At 39.0% G+C, this 23,760-nt stretch overlaps 1 protein-coding gene across 2 annotated transcripts in view; it reads right to left on the reverse strand.

The window, feature by feature from the left end:
- arhgap23b (Rho GTPase activating protein 23b) overlaps positions 1-23,760 on the reverse strand; it is a 353,808-nt gene that overhangs the window by 237,186 nt on the left and 92,862 nt on the right. For both annotated transcript variants that reach the window (XM_084134390.1, XM_084134391.1), the window contains exon 2: positions 39-221. In XM_084134390.1, coding sequence (XP_083990516.1) covers positions 39-221 — 183 coding nt within the window. The remainder of the gene's footprint in view (positions 1-38; positions 222-23,760) is intronic.

Raw genomic sequence — 23,760 nt, forward strand, 5'->3', positions numbered from 1 at the left:
TTTGACCTTTTCATCTTTAAGGTTGTTGATTTTGTTACCTTCAGGCTAGTGTGAAGGGCAGACTCAGGTGGATAGACTATGAAGTGCCGCAGAGTAAAACCGAAGCCCTGAGAGTTCTTCTGCAGCACCATTGTGTGGGGACCCTTCCAGGCCACGTCCTCCTCTGACACAGGTCGAGTGTTCTGACTGGATGACAATCCTTCATCTTTGAGGCCTTTAGCCTGTCACAAACCGAAATAACACGATGAGACAAGTAATTTAAACATCTACAAAGCAACTTCCTTGAAAGTTATGATGTTTCTTTATTTTCAGACGCCTGCAAGGTAAAGTCTATCATGTTCTTGCTCTTCATAATCACTTATTTACAAAGGAATTAGTGGGGGCAGGGGTGTTCTCGATTACAGTCAAAGGTAGTTTTTTGAAAACTCCACCCATCCAGTGATGACCCCTTTAAACAGTGAGAAATGTCTGAGGAATGTCTATTTTGAATGCAGATGCGAAAATAAACCGGCTTATGGGGCTTAGCAAAAAATGCAAGAGGAAAAAATAAATACAGACAATCCTGATGTAGAAACACTGAAACAGAAGCCTCTATAAAATGTTAGAATAAAGGCCAGCACTGATTCCAAGTCAAGTAGTGCATAAAGACAGTGACATTATACAGAAAATTCAAGTGCCCTTCATAAAAACTTCTACCAAGGCATGTGTATTATTAAACTTTTGTATAGGGTTAAATAGGTTCAGTCAGGTTTATGGAGGGTTCTTAGTTTAAGGGACATCACATTTAGTAATATTTTAGTTTAAGGTTCCTATACCAGACAGTGACCAGTCAAAGGAGTCCTGATAAGATAAATTGTATCTTTTGCCTGTCGCTTTCCCCTTTTCCCTTTTCTATCCACACACTTCCTCTTCCTCTGGTTCCATTCCATGGCACCTCACCCTATCATCGAACACCCCATCATCGAACACCCCAGGCGGTGCTGCAGTGCCGGAAAACAACAACAGGAAGTGGAAACTCTGAACCAAGATGTGCAGTACCTCCCTTAAATATCTAGTTCAGTCATGAAACTCTATAGAGCACAGGCTGATAGGTCCTTTACATGCAATCTGCAAACAATCACAAAGCTGATTGGCCTCTGCTGATCCTGCAGCCAATGAAACTGCTTGCTCAACATTCAAATAGTCTGGTTTAGTGTTTGTTCTAGGCTAGTCCTCAGGTTTACTCTTAAGATAAGGGAACAGTCTTTTATTATTCCATATTACTACAATGATGCATGATTTGCATTTATCAATTCATAAATGAAGCAAACAAACACGATCTAAATCACATTTGATGTTTTACAAGTTGTGTATGATGCAAGATGTGAATAATTAAGTTGCCTAGCATAGCTTGCATGAGAACACGGTTTATTTGAAATTTGTTTATTTTTTTTATTTTTTACAAAGATAGAATGTGCAGGTTTGCAGTTTGTTACATTACCATACTTTTGGATAGGCTGTTTGAACACAGCAAAATATAAATAAATACATGCAGCAAGCATGCTTGTTCAGGTGGTTGCTGGTGGTTGCTGGGAGTTATTTTCTCCATCTCTATCAGCTTGCTTTTGATATAATTTTTGTAAAGTCACACATCATGAGCATTCCAATTAGGTAAGTTTGAGCGATATTGGCTCAGGCACAAAGAGCTGGTTTAGGTCAATAGTTAAACAGACCTGTGGGTATGGCAACCAGGTACACAGTGCTAAAATCACTAGTAAATAACTCAGGACTTTGCTAAACCAGATACATATAGTCAAGCCACAAAAATTTTAAACAATTGAGCAAAGCAGGGCCAGGCACACATAGATTGCAAAAATGTGGCTCTTCGGAGTAACAGCAGTACACATGTCTTAAGCTGCATCCGAATTCAGAGCCTGCATCCTTCAAAAGCTACATTCGAAGGCCGATTGCATCACCGCGGTATGGCAAAAGGCTGCCCCAATTCGAAAGCTCCATCAAATGCAGCCTTGAAATGCATCCTTCATTTTGCGGGCAATGAAGACAATGGATGTATTCTTTACGTCTTACCCTACTCCAGAATTCACTGCGCCAGTGATGAAGATTAGACTTTTTAATGTAAGTATTGGGTTTCAACTTACTCAAACAATCTAATACATAATGTAATATATATATATATATATAAATATATATATATATATATATATATATATATATATATATATATATATATATATATATATATATATATGTATGTATATATATATATATATATATATATATATATATGTATATGTATATGTATGTATATATATATATGTATGTATATATATATATATATATATATATATATATATATATATATATATATATATATATATATATACATACATATATATACATACATATACATATATACATACATATACATATATATATATATATATATATATATATATATATATATATACATTATGCGCCCTATGGATAATGTGATTATGAACAGGTGAGTAAAAGGACCTGTTAGCCCGCACCATCTAGAGTTTCATGCCAGAACTTTCTGTCATGACAACTCTCTGAGTGAATGGCATGCTAATGGGTATGACAATGTTGTATGTTTGGTCTTGGCAGAATAGATCTGCTATGCTGCTGCCCTGGTAAAAAAATAATAAAAACATATGCAAAAAAAAGTATAAAAAAGTATACTTGCAGCCAGACTAATTATCAGTACACTTCCAGTGTGTTAATGATTTGTTAATTTGAAGTGTGCTATTTTGAAACAACTAATTTTGTACTAAGTATTTTTTTGTTGTAATTAAATTGTTGTAAAGCATAACTTTAAGTGTATTTAGTGTACTTTTGTGTGCTAAATTGGAACAACTTCAAGTATACTTAGTATACTTTAAGTATGTGCCTGTATAGGGACTAATTACATGCTTGATTAGTGATATTAAAGTGTACTTTATTTGTGTTACAAGTACATTACAAATTAATTACGAGTGTCTTCGCAACATACAAGCAATATACCATAAGTGTAATTATATATTTTATTTTTAAAAGATTTATTTTTGCCATTTTTGCCTTTTATTAGGATAGGACAGTAGCTAGACAGGAAGTGAGGTGGGAGAGAGAGGGGGGAACGGGATCGGGAAAGGTCCACAAGCCTGGACTCGAATTCGGGTCACCCGAAGCACAACGGCTCCATGCCAGCGCACTTGCCAACGAGGCTATCAGCGTATTAAGTGTATTATATTTTAGTAAAAAGTATATGCTCAGTAATATCTTTGGCTTATTCCAAATACTACTTCAATAACAAATGCACATTAATAGACAAATAATACTTACTATACTTAGCTTAGCTATACTTTGTACAAAACACTATTGTATACTATAATGTATTTTGAAAGAATACTTTCAATGGATTGTTACAATGATCATTTCCAGCACACAGAAATTTATTAAAATATACCTAAAATATATTTTTAATAAAGTGCAAATAAATACACTTTTAAAAAAATAAACAGAATTTTCACTTCAAGTATATTTTTCTAAAATATATTTTTAGAAAATATACTAAAGTACAATTATTTTAAAGTGTGTTAAAAGTTGTACTGTGAAAATAGGTAAAAGCATGATGCTAATATACTTTTAATATATTTAAAGACAGTACAATTTTAGTTAGTATATTTGCAATGTAATATTGAAAAAGGGAATATATGTCAAATACAATAAAGTATACTTTTTTTTTTCATTGGGGTGCTGCTGCTGTTGCTGCTTTTATTGATGCTGCTGCGGCAGAGCAAGTACAGGACTACTGCCAACACATACACGACTAGTGCTGTGAGCAAGTAAGCAAGTAAGTGAGCAATGCTGCTGCTGTACAATATAGCATACATGAATTACCCCCCAACAGAGCAGGTGACAATGGTATTTGACAATACACTGATTTATGCAAGAGGAGGAGAAACAGCCACCTCTGAACCAAAAATGATTCCTAATTGGACAGAAGCTCTAAAAAAGACTCGGCTGGACAGATACCTCAGTTTTAAAATCTCAGGACATGAACAAAGTATAAGACAGAGTCAAATCAAGATCAGAGAAAAATGAGTTAACAGCTTCATTCAAGCCATCTACTACTTTTGTCTCATTTACTATTCTTTCTTTTACTTAGTTTTTTTTTTTTTCTTTCATTGAGTCTCGTGTTCTCAAAAGTTTTGCCGCAAAGTTTAGCAATGACTCTACAGCCTTTAACTACTTCAAAACTTCAAGCTTCAGCTACGAGAAAGACTCCGTTTCCCATTCATCAGCAAACACAACAACTTAATTGGCTTCTTAAGTAAGATGTCACTCTAGACACGATGAGACCGCCAGCGAATCTGGAAAACCTGGGAAATCCATTTTCAGCAAAGGACCACAAAGCAAATCCCCATCAAAGACCAAAGCAAGCGTAAATACGCATCCAGATTAGCTGAACTAGTGCATTTATATAAAATCTAATAACCCTGCCTAAAAAAACTGCAGAAGGGTTAAATTAATAATTGATGGTTCGTTCAGGTCATGTCTTATAAGTGCATATATTGCTTGAAACTTGGGATTTCATCATCTCACTCTCTTAAAACTCATTCTTACCTCACTTTCTTTATTCCTGCAACTTGTGTGAATGTGTGTGTGTGTTTATATGTTAGATGTTAGTTTATGTGTTGGAATAATCAATAAAGTCTCGTTTCTATTTAAAGAGAAGTGTCTTGCGTTATGTGCTTACTAATTTGATGTCTTAAACTGCTGATCTATGTACCTTGCTAATAGAAAGTGTTTTCACTATAGTTTGGATATTAATATCCAAAATATACAGAGTTGATAGCAATATTTTGTTCAAATGAACGCTGGACAATTCATTTGCTTTGCCGTAAAATAAGTGACACTTTCAAAATTCCTTATAAATTAATAATTCCATTTGAGCTAAATTGACCTGTTTCCCTTACATATCAGTTCCCTTTCAGTTGGTCACGTTCGACGTAGGCGACGTGTCGACTAATTGGGATCACGCTAGGGAGCATCTTCGAGTATTGTAAAAACGAGCCAATGGACATTGGTGTGTGTGAGATTGTGGAAAAGTGAGTGCTTCACTGTTTCAGTTCACTGTTCAGTGTTGCCGTGGTCATTCCCGTGTGCTCTGGCATTGGTGATTGGTCCCATTTCTTGAAAGAGCAACACGGCTGCGTTTGCCTCTTTTTCAATATGTCATTCCACCCGTGCGTTTCTGGATGCGATCGTTCCCAGTCCCCCCAAATGGACGGTCACTATAGTTGTATCACGTGTGGAAATACATATATATAGATATAGATATACAGCACGTTGAAGCAGCTTTTGTGGATAGTTCATGTTCTCATTGCGAGAATATGACTATCTCGGTATTGAGATTGAGACTCACCTTCATGCGTGAAGGTGGAGTCCCTATTACCACGCCCGCTACGGCGCCTTATGGGATGGGTGATCAGAGGATCATAGTGAGGCTTCCCCGCCTGGTAACCAAACCCTGTGGGCACCTCACTCCTCTATCACATCGCAGCCGGTGGAACCCCCCGGTCCCTCTGTAATGGACCGACCAGCTGTTTTAATCGGGGCCCCTCCAGGGGACAGGATGTTGGTTGCAGCATCGGTGGGTGAGCTGACCTCTGGAAATGATGACTCGGCTGCGTTATCTCCCTCTGGGAGTGTAACGTTGCCTGAGCCAGATTCAGAAACGTCAGCTATGCTGAAACGGGCCGCCGAGGCTGTCGGGCTCGAGTGGAATCCTCCACCGTGTCCCGAACAGTCTCGGTTTGTTGATTGGTGTCTCGGGATGGACCGCGCTGGTTCTCAGTTCGCCGCCCCAGTGCCTTTCTTTCCCAAAGTGCATGGAGAGCTTGCCAGGTCATGGACGGCACCTTTCTCTGCCAGAAACTGCCTGAATAGCTTTTCCCCCCTCACTACCCTTGACAGAATAGTGGTGAAGGATTGCGAGGCTATCCCTCCAATGGAGCGGTCTGTTGCGACACAAGTGCACCTGTGTCCGGCGGCCGCTGCCTTTTGGACGAGGGCCCCTCGTTTCCCCCTTAAGGCCTGTGAGTTCTCGTCCGTTCTGACGGGCAGAGCTTACAAAGCCTGTGGGCAAACCGCCTCCTCTTGCGTGCCATGGCGCTGCTACAGGTCTATCAGGCCAGGGCATTCATGGACATGCACGAGGGTAGCCCAGATTGTGCGCTCATAGGTGAGCTACGCAATGCATCTGACCTCGCCCTCCAGGGCAGGAGTGGCGTGCGCGATCAGTCTGGCGATGTCCACCTTAGTGGTCCAGGAGCGCCATCGTTGGCTCAGCTAGGGTGATATGGCGGATGTGAACAAGGTTCGCTTCCTGGTCTCCCCAATTTCCCAGGTTGGGCTGATCTTCGACGCGGTGGAGAGCTGTGCCCAACAGTTCTCTGCTGTCCAAGCGCAGACGGAGAACTTCCGGCACATCCTGCCCCGGCGGTTCACTGCTGCCTCCACAACACCGGTGGCAGTTTCTCCGCCTGCTCGTCGCTGAGGGCATCCCCCTGCCGCCGCTCGCGCTCCCGCTGGGCCTCCGCAGCAGCCTTCAGCCAGGCCTCAGCATGGAGCCGGCCACAGTAGGGGCTCCCAGCCCGCTCTAGGTGCTGCCAAGCCAGGTGGCAAGTGACAGCGAAAGCGTTCCTGAGTGGGCCACTCGGGGATGGAGGAGGATGCTCTTTTTGGAGGAGGACAGGTTTCCACTGTTTCTGGGTTCAAAGAGGGCCAGACTGGCGGTGTGCGACCCTGTAAAGCCTTGCACCCCTCAGCTACCTCTTGTATCGCCAGCCGGCAGTTGGGTGCGGTTCGAGGACCCGGTCACGCCTTCTCACGCACTTTCTGCCAATACAAAAACTAGAGACAGGTATTAATCACTCAGACCCTGCTTCAGGGCGCCTTCAGGCCTTCTGAGCTGGGTCCCTGTTCTCTAGCCCGCTGCCTCACTCTGAGTACATCTCTGATACCTTGGGCCCCCTGTGTTGGTCCGTTGTAGCACTGAAAGGTGCTCCCGACCGACTCAGCCCGTTCTTGATTCATCAGACTTGGCTAAAGACGATTCAGTTCGTCCTGCACCGCCCATGTGCAGCACTATTTGTTACACATCTGTGTTCCAAATTGTGTCTGCCGTGTGTGCGGTCGTCGCTTCCTACTGGCGAAGGTTGCGATCGACCCGTTCCTCCAGCCTATATGAAGATAGGCTTCCAGGTGAGGCCTGTTCTTCATTGTCCTCAAACTATAGTGAGTTAGACCATCAGGGATCTGTGTGTTTGATTCGGGCCCTTATTCAAGCCTCCGTTCAAGTTACAACATAGTACGCATTACTAATGCTCATCCCCGTAAATGGTCTGCAGTGTGGGACCTGAAGGACACGTACTTCAGATATCCACTCCTCCACAAACATGGGCCATCCTGTGTCTTGCGTTGAGGGGGTCGAAGTCTCAGTACAAGTCCCTCCCTTTGAGTGCTACATAGCCAGTTGGGTCTTCAGATCAACTCGTACTCAGTAACTCGTCCACGTACTGAGGAGCTTTTTTCCAGCTTGGAGGTGGACTTGGTTTACACGTTTCTCAACTGGAACGTGTCCGGTCAGTGCTTAAGCGCAGATGACGTATTATTATTTATTGAAAACCCTCTTTCATCTATCCCATCCCTTTTAGAGTGCCTTAGAGACTATGGCTTAGTTTCTGGATACAAGGTAAATGCTGAGAAATCTGAGGCAATGATGATTTCAGGACATTGGCCCACTCAATTAGATAATGAAGTATCGTTTTGATGGTCTAGTCAGGGTTTCAGATACTTGGGTGTCACCCTTACAACCGTGACATCACGTTTATACATGGCTAACTACACACACTTTTTGAGAATATAAAAAAAAGACTTGGCAAGATGGGAAGTACTACCTCTCTCCATGTTTGTTAGGATAGAAACAGTGAAAATGAATATAATGCCGAGACTTTTCTTCCTATTTCAGTTCCTACCTTTTGGGTTATGGTCTCAGCATTTAACAAGCTAGAAAATTTGATTTGAAGTATATTTGGAAAAACAAAAGACCAAGAATAAGACTATGGCTGCTTGGCTTGGTATTGATAAGGAGACATAATGGGTTAATATTGAACAATTCACTGGAGTCTTTTTGAATGTTCTGCCATTCATGGATTTACAAGCACAGAAAAGAGTGAAATATACGGTGGCTGAGAGAGCTCAACGTGCAGCAACTGAAGAAAACACATTCAAATAGAAAAAAACACCCGCAAATTAAGAAAACATCTTCATCAGTTTCACAACACAAGTGTGCTCGAAATACTCACAACACAAGTGTGCTCGAAATACTCACAACACAACCAAATACAGAAACGCGCTGCAAATAACACAGACCACAACGGAAATGTTTCCAGGGGAACCAAATAAGTGACGAACCCGGCTGGGACGTGCTTATTGCTCATGAGCATCCCTATGCTCATGCTCAAGAAGAGCATCCCTATGCTCTTCTTCCCTACTCCCTTAGAAGGGCACAGACGGCAGAGCCCTTGAAGTGGGACTTTGGAGTGAGCAGGGCACTAGTGTGCCATTATGTAGCCGTTTGGAACGCATGATGAAGGGAGCCACGAAAGACAACGTAATTTCCTCATTATTTTCACCTGGGATGTTCCCATGACAACGCAGCACGGTGTCCATCAGCTGAATAGCTGTTCTTATGACAGAAATATAATGCTGTTAACATAACGGTTGCATATATATATATATATATATATATATATATATCCCCTTGAGCGGCAGGGATCACTGGTGATCCTGGATTATTGTTTTTCAAAATTCATTACTCGTCAAAACATCACATTCTTACTTGATCTGGACAAACTCAGCATCATAAGAAAGTTTTAAGACTCCAGCTTCGATATTTGACCACTGTTTATGATTAAACTGGTTTGGAGTGACATTAATTTCTTAATTTATGTCAGGAGTGCAAAATAATTAATCTGTAACGATCGTTATTTTGAATAGAAATCATCACTCACACAATATTCATTCTCGTCTTCTCCGGTTTATTTGTGTTCAAATACATACACTATACAGCACCCGCCAGGGCTATTAGTCCAATGGTGCACATATTTGGAGAAATGATGATTAATTATCACATGCTAGTAAAATATTTTGTCATACAGAATAACATTTCTATTCATTTTCCACTGAATTATGCGATCTGAAGAGCTCAAACAGCTAACGGAGCAAAATGTGTGTCTCCTCTTCCTGATTTGCATCAGATTTGACCTCAGAGCTCTATCATTTGCTGTACAGCTGTCAATCATCTCACATGGTTCAACGTGACCTCTTCTGCATGACGCGTCCTGTGTACACTTCCTCATTCTGGACATCCGTGATAACAAAGCAAAAGTGACATTTCTTCACCGAAACAAGAAGCTAATAAATGCACGATTGAAGTATATGTGTTTTGTGTGTTATTTTCGTGCGATTTGGGGTATTTTTATATAAATAAAGAATAAAGGTAAAGGTAAGCATAGCCCATAGCTTCATATAAAATGCTAAATATAACATATTTCAGAATCTTTTTTTAACTTGAAACCATTTTAAACCGCGACCGGAATATGATACAAATACTCGATGGTGTTTTAAAGTGAGTTTTACGTAAAAGTGTAATATTAATAAATTAAATTGTGTCATGTAGCTTGAGGCTACTTGTTGTGCTAATGCACCTGCTGCAGGAGCTTTCTATTCCATAATATTTTTTTTTTTAAAGAATTTGCATTTAAAAGTTCCAAGAATAGTTTTTTGTTGTTTGTTTTCTAACAAGACTTAAGTTAATAGGTGGATTATTCATGTATAGTGCGATTACATAGGTATCGATGGCCAAGCATTATGTCAGAAGAAAGGCTATAATGGCTGAATTCAAACAAAAGAATAAGGATAAAAGAATAATGAAGATTATGTCTCATACCGGCAGAGGTGTGAAAGGTTGGTCGATTTAAATGAAAAGAACATGAATGGGGCCAGTTCTCCTCGCTAGACATTAGTCAGAGATTGGAAATGGGTGTTTACAGGGCAATAAAATATTTGATGAGAATCTTGTTAGCCTTCTCTGAAACTTCTCCAAATCCTCCCCTGACATGGTTTCACAATAGGCTTAAAAAAATGCATAATTTTAGAGCTATCATCCTCAGATTTGAAATGAAGCATGACCACAATTGTGGCTACACTTTAGTTGTGGTTATAAGTTGTATACTACATTCACATAATATTTTTATACATTTAATAAATATATTCTTAATATTTGTTGTTTTTGTTTTTATGTTTGAGCTTATATATCTCAATATTAACCCCCTGAGATCGGCAATCACGCCGGCGTGATCTGCTCGCTTTTTTCCTTATCAGTGCAAAAGAGACTCAAAATACTCTGTTGATTTTGATCTTACATACTTGTGTTATACATCAATCGATCCAGTTAAGTGTGTTTTTTTTTTTTGTGTATACTCACAATAAAAACAAAGTGTTGTGCTTTTTGCCAAATAAAGAAAAATAAACATGATGCGAGTTCTGTCTACTCTCTGTCAGTGTAGTCCATTCTGAAACGTGTCCGAAAATGAACTATAACTCAGCGAATACTCAGTCAAACAGGCATACAGACACACAGGCATGAAGCTTGAATTCTCTTCTTTTAAATGAAGTAATTTTTATAAAAAACAAATATTCTCAGTTTATGTAATATGTATGAAAAGAGAGAGATGTCAGTCGTTCTCTTTCAGCTCATTATGTTTTAATGTGACTCCGCCCACGGACAGCATGCGCTATTCAAACGCAAATGATCTGAGGCGATCCATACAAACCTGTGAAACGCCCACACGCTGAATAACACACACAGTGAGTTATCAGAATCATATACTTTACAACGCTGTGAGGAATAATACTATCTTAATAATAATCCTGGAAAATTTACCTCAGAAGTGCTGGAAGTTTCATTTCGAGGAGCAACGGATCCAGCTGAGGAATAGGTCAGTTCAATATTTGCGTTGTTCTAATCGCAATAGTGTCTGTATTCGTGTCGGCTACACGCAAAAAAGACTTTAAATATGAATCTCGTTTCTGTGTGTGAATGAATAAACAGCTTTTACCAAACTCTATTGCTATACTGAGATGAGTAAAAATCGACAACAAAAATCGGATAGATTATAAAGTTTTTACTGTAAAATACTGCCACATCTATATATATATATTATGTTTTGTCAAAAATAAAGTCATCAACTAAGATGTTATTATAGTGTTTGTTCCAATGTAGGCTATATTCAAACTAATGAATCCTTAACTTTGAAATACATATGATAAAATGTATACTTTAGTTTTTACAAAGAAGGATTACACTGGTAATATTGTTAAAATTTAAATGGTTAAAATAGCAAAAAATATATATACAAGGATAGAACAAAATCTTAAAAGGTCAATATAAGCCTTCTCTTTAAATTATTTTTTATTGTGCTTTATTAGTGACACATTTGGTTAGAGAATATATTCCAAAACTTACTGAAAATACAGTATGAGAACAATTAACTGCACAATTACTAGAAATGTTTACCTTGGATATTATACAATTTGCAAGCACAATTTATGAAAAAAACAACAACTGTGTTTCCAACTGTGAACCAATTTTATATTATATATTGTCCTTGCATTATTTCTTGTGGCTCAGTGACACACCTGAATGAAAGGCTAATTATGGGTGTGAACTTCTCAGGTGTGAACCACTCAATATTCATGATGGTGTTGGATTGTTTACACCCACTCACATATTGCCTTTCCAAACAAAAAGTGGCTTACAAAATTTAAGTCAATGTATTGTTTTATGTGAATGATTAGGCAGGATGATTTTCACATCATTTTAAAGAAAAAACTCTAGGCGACAAAATGCATTATTCAGAAGTCTTGTGGACACATATTTAGTATGTGTTTTGTGGCCTTATTTCAGAAACTTTCATTTTTAGTTTTTTCAATAACCATGCATAAACATTATTCTCTCAAAAATACAAACATGTACATACATGTTGCTCACATATTATAGTAGCCCTGTTTGTGCTAAATAGAGTGTAATTACACCTTTGCCATTAATATGTTTATAAGCAACTGAAAAAAGCACAAATGTCAGGGCATGTCAAAACATCTCAAGGACCCCAAAAACACCTTAGACCCCAGAGGGTTAATAACAGTTTGGTTCATTTTAATTCTTGAACTGTAAATTCTCAAGGGTTGGCTTTCTAAATATATGTTGGTTATGTGTCTATTCAGAATGACTTATGAGCAGCAACCTTTTTATTTTGGGTATGTCATGTATGCATCACTTGCCAAAATTGGGGCTGACTGGTAAGGGGATATTATATATATATATATATATATATATATATATATATATACACACACATATATACATATATACAATTTTTTTTTTTTTTTTTTACAAAAAAGCTTTTAAAATGTGTTATATATCTGTGTGTGTGTGTCTCAACTTTAAAACTTTGGACCATACATTACCTAACATTTCTTATGAAACTTTTCTTTATGAAAATTTAAACATAACATGAAAAAAAATGTACAGTGTAACTGATGTATAGATTCATATATTTCCCTCATGTTCTTTTTCTCTATCTTTTTTATTTATTTTAGCTTTCAGCTCATTGTTCTTTTCTCATTTGTATTCTGATGACATTGAACATATTGTTAATACATTTTGTATATTGTATACAAGTTGTATGTCATAAAAATGTAATCTCTGTATGTTTTGCAAAAAAAATAAAATAAAAAAAAAGTTAAAAGAAATAAAATAAAATGAAATAAAATAAAGTAGACTTTTGAGCTGTAAGCACGTCCCAGCTGGGTTCGTCACTTATTTGGTTCCCCTGGAAACATTTCCGTTGTGGTCTGTGTTATTTGCAGCGCGTTTCTGAATTTGGTTGTGTTGTGAACTTTGCAGCGCGTTTCTGTATTTGGTTGTGTTGTGAGTATTTGGAGCACACGTGTGTTGTGAAACTGATGAAGATGTTTTCTTAATTTGCGGGTGTTTTTTTTCTATTTGCATGTGTTTTCTTCAGTTGCAGCGCGTTGAGCTCTCTCGGCCACCGTAGAAATATATGGATACAGCATACTGTAAAATTTTGGTCCACAATACAAAAAAAAAGTTTTTGTATTTAGTTTAAGAGGAGTAATAGCCCTATCACGTGCAATACCCATCAAAGGTAGCCCTGATTTTCTCCCTGTGTCTAAAGGGACTGTCCCATCTGCTAGAGACTGTGTCTTTAGCAGATGGGAAGAGAATGGTTTAAAGATAGTTAAAGGGGTGGTTGAATGTGATTTCACTTTTTTAACTTTAACTAGTATGTAATGTTGCTGTTTGAGCATAAACAACATCTGCAAAGTTACAACGCTCAAAGTTCAATACAAAGGGAGATATTTGCTTTTAAATAAATCAATTTCTAAGGACTACAGCAAATGGCCGGTAGGGACTACAAGACATTCCTCCGGGGTTAGTGACATCACTAACCCCAACATTTACATAAACCCCTCCTCTGGGAACACAATAAATAAAGGGGGGCGAGGCCATTTTATGTTGCTTTGATGAAGAGTTGTTGTGGTAGTAGAGTGTCGTTGCCGCTATGCCGTCGAAACGCTATTATTTTCACACAGATTACAGGTCCGCTTTGTTCAGTCTTCCTAAGGACGGTTACAATTTATTTTTAACTCGGTCCCTCATAATTATAATCCAAATGTCGCTCTCTGTGCTGCACATTTTCCGGAGGAAAGCTTCCTCAATCTATGCGAGTTCAATGCAGGATTCGCACAACGGCTTGTCCTGAAAGATCGAGCAGTTACAATTTTAAAAACAGAAGCTGTTGTTTACGAGCCACAACCTGTAAGTATGATTTTTTCGTTGATGTTTTCCTGTAATAGTTCATATTGTTAATTGTAAGTTGTAGCAAAGATGTAAACGAAGGACAACGCTGTTTGGCTCCACAAACCAGTTTGTTAAATGCTAATTCATACTTATCCGACAAACACATACAAACTTCTGTTTAATATCACCAGCAGTGAACTTGGAATGTTTGTGGTTGTTGTCGTTTATGTGATCACTGTAAATTATTCTTTGATTATAGCTTTTATGTATTGTTTATCTACATGCTTGTTTATCTACAGGCATGCTAAACATGGTTTTGTGTTTGATTTGGCTACTGTTGTGAAGCCAATGTTTAGTGTTCGTATTGAGTTAATAGTTCTGGCGACAGATATTTAGCTACAATCGTTTTAAATATACAAAAGTAACAGTGCCATATAGTCAGTAGCTATCACAATAGATCTGCAGTCTTAAAAAAAACCCATACCATTCTGAAACGTCTGAACGGCGCTTCATAGAACCCGGAAATCATCCAACCGTTTTTACAAGGAGGGACAGAGCAGTGTAGAATAATGGTTAAATATGTGAAAAATAATGCGCATTTTTAAAAACGAAGCATGAAAACATGTTACAGTGCACCCCACAAACACAATCAAGCCTTCGAAAAAAGGTGTTCAAAATCAAATTTTTGATGGGGAGACCATAAGATCTTTTTCTCAATTATTTGATTGGTTTACATTGAGATCTAATGATTTCTATAGATATTTACAATTACGACACTATATTACAAATTATAAACATTGGGACATAATTAAAAGAACTCCAACAAATGTTGAAAACTACTTTATTAATATTATTGAACATGGTCTACCTACTAAAAATCATATCATATTTCATATCAAAAGAAATTGGGAATTAGAGTTAAATACTGTAATAGAGGATGAGATGTAGATAAATATATGTGCTGGCTGTCATACAGGTATTAGCAGTCAAATGTGGAAGGAATTTGATTAGAATACCCGTTTCATTTGTGATTGCCAAATTTGATAGTTCTTTGCCATTATCACAATGCGTGCATATATTCTGGGAATGTCCCAAAGTACAAGTAGATTGGCAGGGGGTTAAAAGGGAAATTAGTCAAGTTTTAGGAAGAGATATATCAATGCACCCACTATATGTTTAGCTTGATGGTTTCCCCTCGGATCAGTTTAGTAAATCCCACTTATTTGTATTGCATATATTATTAATAACAGCTTGGTCAACGCAGTCAATCTAGCCAATTTGTCGGATTGAATTTTTATATATTTTTCATTTGTAGTCTTTTAAAAAGGCATCTGAAATAATAAACTAAGTGCAATATAGTGTTGTCAAAAAATATAGATTTTTTTATACATAGACACTGTAATATCTGAAACTCTTCCAATACTCATTTTCCACAGAATAGATACACGCTTTCTCTCTCACACACCTCTCCAACAAGCTAGTTGACACAAAAACCTGCCTCCCCTCACTCACTCGTTTCATTTGCTCCTGATGAATACTGTTGGTGTTACAGGGCTTGAATTTGCAGTGGGACTACGCATATTGCACATATTTTTACTCATTCCCACAGATTTTGTGCTCACACCAAAAGTGCTTGCACATAAAGCCACCTCTCAGTACTAAATTTGAGTTCTTTTTCACTGCTTATTGTGCTTAAACAGTCAAATAAACACAAAATAATGTCAAAATGCCAGTCTTGGCGAGTATTCACGTAAACACAGTCAGTTGTGTTTTAAATGAACGTAAACAGTTGAGAAAGAACACGTGTATAGGTATAATGGATCCGTGCGTCAGGTCTTAAAGTGACAGCAGCCTAAAATACCTGCTGCCAAATTACAAGATAATATTAAAAATATCTATATGGCAGTTTTACCCCATGGTATCGATTTCAAAATTGTGGCCAGTGAAAATGCTGAGTGGCTAGTAACTTTGTAAAACCACTAGCCACAGTCGCTGGTAAGAATAAAATAAACATTACCTTGTTTTTAATAGTGCATTATAAATCAATATAACTATAATGTTATGCGCAATCTGTCACGCCTACTGGAGCCTCATCAATAGGGCACACGTGCCCTACGAAGTTTATGTTCACAGAATATGTATAGAGAATACATTGTTATGGCTACTTACATACCCTGAAAGGTTCCTCCTTACTTAGGAAGTAAGTTGTTTCAACACCTGTAAAAAGGTATAGAAGAGAAGCTTTTCATTTGTCACCCAGAAGTGACTAACTACAGCATCTATGATGATAAGTGAGTAATTGAATAGGTGTACTTTTTGATTTGCTTGCTACTGTTATGTAATATCATTAGCAATACACATTTGGTACAGACATTAATTCATTTTCATGTTTTTGTTTTTGTGTTTGCTGTACTTTAGCACAATGATTGAAATCCCACATTATAAAATGAGGAAATGTATTGTTTATGAAGAAATTGAGCCCACTGAGCTCCTTAGGAAGTGCCCTGAATCTCCCAGACAGCTCTCAGAACCGTTGGAACTACTGCTCTGCATCGCATATTCTGGGCATATTCTGGAATACCCTATGGAAGCATCAACAGCATGCAATCGGTTGAGGAGTTTCTGGCCTGTGGGTGGGGTAGGCACCTAACTGGCTTGGGGGGAAAATCATGCAAAACTACCAAGCAACTGCCATTGAAATCAATGCTAATATGATAACATGCTAACTGATACTTTTGCTCCATGTATTACAGACTTGTCTGCTTTTTAGAAAAACATCTAGTAGCCTTTAGTTTACATCAAAATCATGAATGTGATTTGCTACTGCTTGTCAGTAGTGGCTTGTATTGGGGATCGATATTCTCATTCTAGAGTATCTGATTTGACAAAATGAATGAGTGCAGGATGAGTCATAGATATTTTGGCCTGTTTTGCCAGAATAAAGAAAAACTTAAATGTTAAATACATTTATCTGCAAATAAAGTTAATTTTGTCAACAGCATATACTAGTATTGCATAGTATAGTGGCCCCAAAAAGTATTTGGAGACTTTGGAGACCACTCTTTTAATCTACAGAAAAAGAGTTATCTATATAAAGAGTTTATAAAGAGTTTTGTTATCTCACAGAAAGCAAAGTAATACAGTATGTAGTGTGTCTTAAGAGTTCAAAAGTGTCCAAATAATTGTTGGGCCCATTGTAGATGACTTTAAGCTAGCAGGCATAGATTAAGGGCGTACTCACACTAGGCATGGTTGCCTTCTACCGAGCCCGAGCTAGTGATGTCCGGTTCGTGAACGAATCGTTCTTTTGAACCGGTCAAACCAGTTCACCAAATCGGACTGAATCATTCAAAACAGTTCGTGTCTTGAATCAGTGCTGATCCACATTTTTCTAAAGTTACTCAGTTTCGGACATGCCTGACAGTCCCTCCAACTCGAAATAACCCAATATCCCGGAGTATGTTACTCCAATAACTCCAACAGTTCACTGAACTGAGACATGTTGTGCTGAGAAAACTGATGAGCACGAGCAGCTGATAAGGAGAATGAATGAACAACAGTATCTGTTCATTCTGTGTTTTGTTCAGTACTGTGAACAAAATAAAACGTTGGAAACATGTTATCACATACATCTTATCACTGTATTATTTTAAAGATTGGAAACACAATGAATAGATTGTAAAACTGTCAAACTAAACATTTATTATTATACTAAAACATTATTTTCAGGAACAGCTTATTTGATTTAGGCCATGTCCACACTAACACGTTTTCGTTTGAAAACGTATATTTTTCTCTCCGTTTTGGCCTTCTGTCCACACTGAGATGGTGTTTTTATTAATGAAAACGAAGCTTTTTTGAAAACGCACTCTAAAGTGGATACATTTGAAAACGCCGTTTTCACGTTTTAGTGTGGACTGTGTAAATTTAGTCAAGTGACGCATATTGTACCAATAGATATTCATGTTTATACCAGTATTGTGCCTGTTATGTGCTATTCACTTTCACACTGTTGCTAAAAATATTTAGCACATTGCACACTCTTCATATCACAGTCCTGCAAAGATGACAGAATTTACTCACATTTGCTGTCCTGCGCCAATACATGAGAGCAGTTGCATTTTAGACCAAACATATGGTGACTGCGTGCGACCTGGACCGCATCAGTGAATGGTGAGATATTTTACCAAATAAAATTATCCTGTCTGAAGAATTACGAGATAACTTCATTATTTATTTTTCCATCTGAATCATATCAGTGATCTTTTGTGTGGTTTTACGCATGCGCAGTAAGGTGAATTTAGAGTTTTCATGCGTTTTTCAAAAGTTTCTCATCCACACTGAAACATCCAAAAACGCATGAAAACGCTAGTGTGGATGGAGAGCGTTTATAAACGAAAACGGCGTTTTCAAATGTATCCAGATTAATGTGGACGTAGTCTTAAGTTGATATAAATCTTTGACGTGAACTCTTGCCAAGGTTTTAAGGATGCAAAGTAATGTTTATAATTTGTTAAACATTTTAACATGATGAACATGCAACAACTGTTTAGCCAAAACATGTAGGCCTAAATGTATTTTACACTATTTACTATTGTGTATGCATGTTAGTCTATAGTTTAAGCTGTATGAGCTGGATCCTGGTTTCTGCAAAAAGTTAACGAAGACCAGTTTATTAACTATATCTTTAAGACATGTAAAATGTCCGCGTTTGCACGTCGCCTGTACTGAAGGGTTCATTTGCAAAATGTAAATGTAAGAAACTTATCCAAGATGATGATGATGACAGTAATTACTATTATTTAACTGAAGTTATGATTACAGATCACTTTATTTGAATGTATTTATATCCACCGGGATGGTATAATTTACGTCATTATGTGAGGTCGTAAAATAACTGGTGAACCGTTTTTTTTAACCGGTTCATTGAAACAAACTGTCCGAAAGAACTGGTTCGCGGAAAAGAACCGGACTTCCCATCACAAGCCTGAGAGCGATTGTCCCGCCTCCCCCGCTGGCCTGCACTCACATTGCACTTAATGTTCCGGGCAGGAGCATGCTTACGTCATTACGTCACAGAAAAGCAATTTCACTGATAGACTGCCTAATAGATTTATAATTTATGCCGTGCAGCAATTTTTTTCAGCGAACCGCACATGGGCACGGTATGAGGCGATCACACAAGTCAAACGAACCAGACTTTGGGAGTCAAACATGTTCGGACACGGTTCAGATTGCCTAGTGTGAGTACACCCTTAAAGCCACAAATATCCAACTATGGTTTTATGGGGTATTCATGGGGTAAACCTCTTGTAATAGTTTTATCAATGTGGAGAGATTAGATCTGGAGTAAGTGCACCGATGTCTAATGGGAGAGAGCTCAGAATGGAGAAATTAGATCCTGATCCATTAGAGCAGAAACACACAATCATCCACTAACTGGATATAAGTAGAACAACAAAATACTGATGATCAACAAAAAAAAAAAAAACATTTATTGCTTGAGTAACTACTTTGCTTCTGATGGACATTGCAAGAGACTGCAGGAGGTAACACATTATTGTAGAAGAAGATTATTATGAGGAGACAGACAGAGGTAGATGAGAGGACATGAATGAAAGGAAACTGCAGGGAGAGAAAGGAGGAACAGAAACAAAACCTAATTGCTATAGTGAAGGATCTGAGATGCAGACTGAGTTGGACCAGACCCTGAGGGCAGCATGGACAAGAGCTAAAGCTACAGTTGCCAACTCACATCCACAGCTCATATAAATTGTCTTATTGTTGAAGTATATTGATTCTGATGTATCCTTAATTCTGTCTTCCTCTGTTTCCCCCTCCATTTCCTCCGTGGCGCTCTCAACTTCAGTTTCTTCCCTGTTATCTCATTCCCATTTCCCAATTCTCTCTCATTTACAGCTAGTGACTTCATTTACATTAACCCAAACATGCAATAAATGTACAGTTTCCACACCAACAGCACTTTCCTGGCTAGCAGTTTTATATTATCTGTAACATTTATATGGCTCCAGTGTTGTCACAACCAGTTTGTGATGTGTTCAAATGCAGTTTCTATAGGGATGCCTGCACCCAGCTGACCTGAATTCAGTGTGACTCAAATACGAAATAGTCCCATCACTTACACTAGAATGAACATCACTCATGATAAAACTCTTTGGTTTAGAGAAAATGGTGCTCACATTTAAAGGGATAGTTCACCCAAAAATGAGATTTGAGACATCATTTAGTTACTCTCATGTCATTCCAAAACTGTATGATTTTCTTTCTTTGTTGGAAAATAAGAGACTGTATATATATCTGAGCTGTTGAATTTGTATATGAGTTGTTTGTATTTTGAAATCTTTAGCCTAATTGTTTTCACCTGATCTGGCACTGACTGATCCTTGATCGATTGCTCCTGTCTGCCTTGCTGCTGGTTTGCATCTGTATGCTCCGTATAGCTTTCTGCTTTGAATCTTTATTTATTATCATTCCTTGTTGTTTATATTGCTAAAAATAACTTTCCCATCAACATATTAGATATTGTCTAATATTGCCTATCACATTAATCTGAAATCACTAGCTTTTATCTAAATCGATCACGGAACGTGAAAATAGAGACACCAGCCACCATAGTCACATGTTTGCCGGGAGCCAGAGCGCCTGACATAAAAGCAAATTTAAAAGTGCTGGCTAATGCTAATCATAAATTCTCTAGGATTATTCTTCACGTCGGCACTAATGATGTTCAACTCCGCCAGTCGGAGATCACTAAAATTAATGTTAAAGAGGTGTGTGAACTCGCAAATATGATGTCAGGCACAGTAATTTGCTCTGACCCCCTTCCTGTTCGCAGGAGTGATGAAATACTTAGTAGATTGTCTTCACTCAATGGCTGGCTGTCTAAGTGGTGTCCGCAAAATAATATAGAATTCATAGACAATTGGAAAAGTTTTTGGGGCAGACCTGACCTGTTAAAAAGAGATCGTATTCATCCCTCCTGGGATGGTGCTGCTTTTCTCTCTAGTAATATGGCACATAGTCTTAGAGCTCAAACATGACTTGGGGCTCAGGTCAGGAAGCAGACAGACTGGCTAAACCGACCGTCACCAAGGTCAGATAAATCCCATCACATAGAGCCTCTTTCACCTAGATATCATCATATAGAGACTGTGTCTGTTCCCCGAATTAGGACATACAAAAAACGTCCAAACCCATCTAAGGGTAAAAATTTAATTGATGTTCAACAAATAAAAAACAGATATAAAACAAATGAGCAAATGATAAAGCTTGGGTTGCTGAATATTAGATCCCTTACTTCAAAAGCACTTATTGTTAATGATATGATTACAGACTATAATTTAGATGTTCTGTGTTTGACAGAAACCTGGATAAAACCAAACAATTACATTAAATGAGTCCACCCCGCATGATTACTGTTATAAACATGAACCTCGTCTGAAAGGCAAAGGGGGAGGGTGTTGCTGTAATTTATAGTCATATTTTCAGAATTACTAAGAAGTCTAGTTTCAAATATAATTCTTTTGAAGTGTTGGTGCTTAATATAGCAATATATAGTGTAAATGATAAATCACGTTTGAGATTTGTGCTGGCTACTGTATAAAGGCCACCAGGGCACCATAAAGACTTTATCAAAGAATTTGCTGACTTTCTATCAGAATTAGTACTGGCTGCAGATAAAGTCCTAATTGTTGGTGATTTTAATATATATGTTGATAACGAAAAAGATGCATTGGGATTGGCATTTAAAGACATTCTTAACTCTATTGGAGTTAGACAACACGTGTCAGGACCTACTTATTGTCGTAATCATACTCTAGATCTAATATTATCACGCGGAATCAATGTTGATGCCGTTGAAATTCTGCAGCAGAGCGAAGACATCTCAAATAATTATATAGTCTTGTGTAAACTTCCTTTAGCCAAGGCTGCAAAGCTGACTTCGTGTTACAAATATGTTAGACCTATCACTTCTGCCATTAAAGATTGCTTTATTAATAATCTTCCTGATCAGTTTCATCATCTCAGCATCCCAGATAGCTTAGAAGAACTCAATATCGTGACTCTTTTTTCCAGCACTTTAGACACAGTTGCTCCGATGTGCTTAAAGAAGATTAAAGAAAACAGTCCAATGCCGTGGTACAATGAGCACACTCGGGCCTTTAAGAGAGCAGCCAGAAAAATGGAGCGCAACTTGAAGAAAACAAAACTAGAGGTTGTAACGCAGTTCGTTGTTATGGGAAGAAGGAGGTGGGAACCGGCAAACATTCATGAAGCTTTAATATCAAAAATCCCCTCACAACGACGACTGCTGTCACAATAAAATAAAACAAAACACAAGTTCAGGCCTGTCCTCTCTCGCTCTTCACTGTCGTCGCTCCTCCTTTATGCTTCCGCTCCTCCATGAGAGATACAAGACCGGTGCGTTGCGCAGGTGTCGCTCATCAGTAATCACGCCACCGGCCTCGTGCCGCTCTCTCACGGCCCTCGGCCTCGTCCTGCTCGCCACATACCCCCATCTCCCCTCGCAGGCCGGGGGGTACCCACGAGACTGCGCTCTACTCCCCCCCTTCCCCCTCCTCCGGGGGGACCAGACACGGAAGCTGCGGTACCTGGGGGTATGGACAGACGAGGCGAGAGAAAAGGAGACGGAAGCATGAGGAGCGACAGAGACGAGAAGGGGGAGAGAGAAAAAAAAAATATTGGTCCGGTTCCCACAACGCGCTGCAATCTGGCCCTACACCAGCTGGGCGATCTTCTCCGCGGTGCCTGGCGGTGGCGCTGGATAGCCCTCGGTGGACGGCTCGACACTCCTATGCCGCCTGTTGGACGGCGACGGCTCCTCCGGATACGGGCAGACGGCAGGAGTCCACCGTTCCCTGCTCCTCCCCATCATGGCGGACGACAGCAGGCTCCGGCCCACGGCGAACGGTGGCGACTCCTCCGCTCCCTCACGGATGGCAGCCGTCCCTCCAGCACCCAGGCGGCCGGCAGCAAGCTCGTCCATCCCCCCCGGCAACTCACTGGCGATGGACTCTGCTCACCATGCTCGATGGCACCGCGGATTCCCCACAGCAGCGAGGGCTCTTTGACAGCGCGTTCCTCCTTCTTCCCGGGTTTCGGCACCAGTGTAACGCAGTTCGTTGTTATGGGAATAAGGAGGCGGGAACCGGCGAACATTCATGAAGCTTTAATATCTAAATTAAAACAAATACAAAACGAAAGTAAAAGACAGCAGCCCCTCACGGACGACTGCTGTCACAATAAAATAAAACAAAACACAACAAGTTCAGGCCTGTCCTCTCTCGCTCTTCACTGTCGTCGCTCCTCCTTTATGGTTCCGCTCCTCTGTGAGAGATACGAGACCGATGCGTCGCGCAGATGTCGCTCATCAGTAATCACGCCACCGGTCTCGTGCCACTCTCTCACGGCCATCGGCCTGGTCCTGCTCGCCACAGAGGTATTTCGCATTTCATGGAAAGAGAGATCGATTGCATACAGAGAGGCCTTAAAAGCTGCTAGATCTGCTTATTTTTCAACTCTATTAGAAGAAAATAAACAAAACCCTAGGTATTTATTTGAAACAGTGGCTAATACCTAGAAAATCTAAATTGACTGCTGGCGGTAGATCCTTTTCCTATTTAGCACCTAAACTCTGGAACAGTCTTCTTAACATTGTCCGGGAAGCAGACACACTCTGTCAGTTTAAATCTAGACTAAAAACACATCTCTTTAACCTGGCATACACATAGAACATTATACATTCCTATTATTCAAATAGGTTA

Source organism: Abramis brama, assembly GCF_963993115.1.
Source record: "Abramis brama genome assembly, chromosome: 14".
Taxonomy (NCBI): Eukaryota; Metazoa; Chordata; class Actinopteri; order Cypriniformes; family Leuciscidae; genus Abramis; species Abramis brama.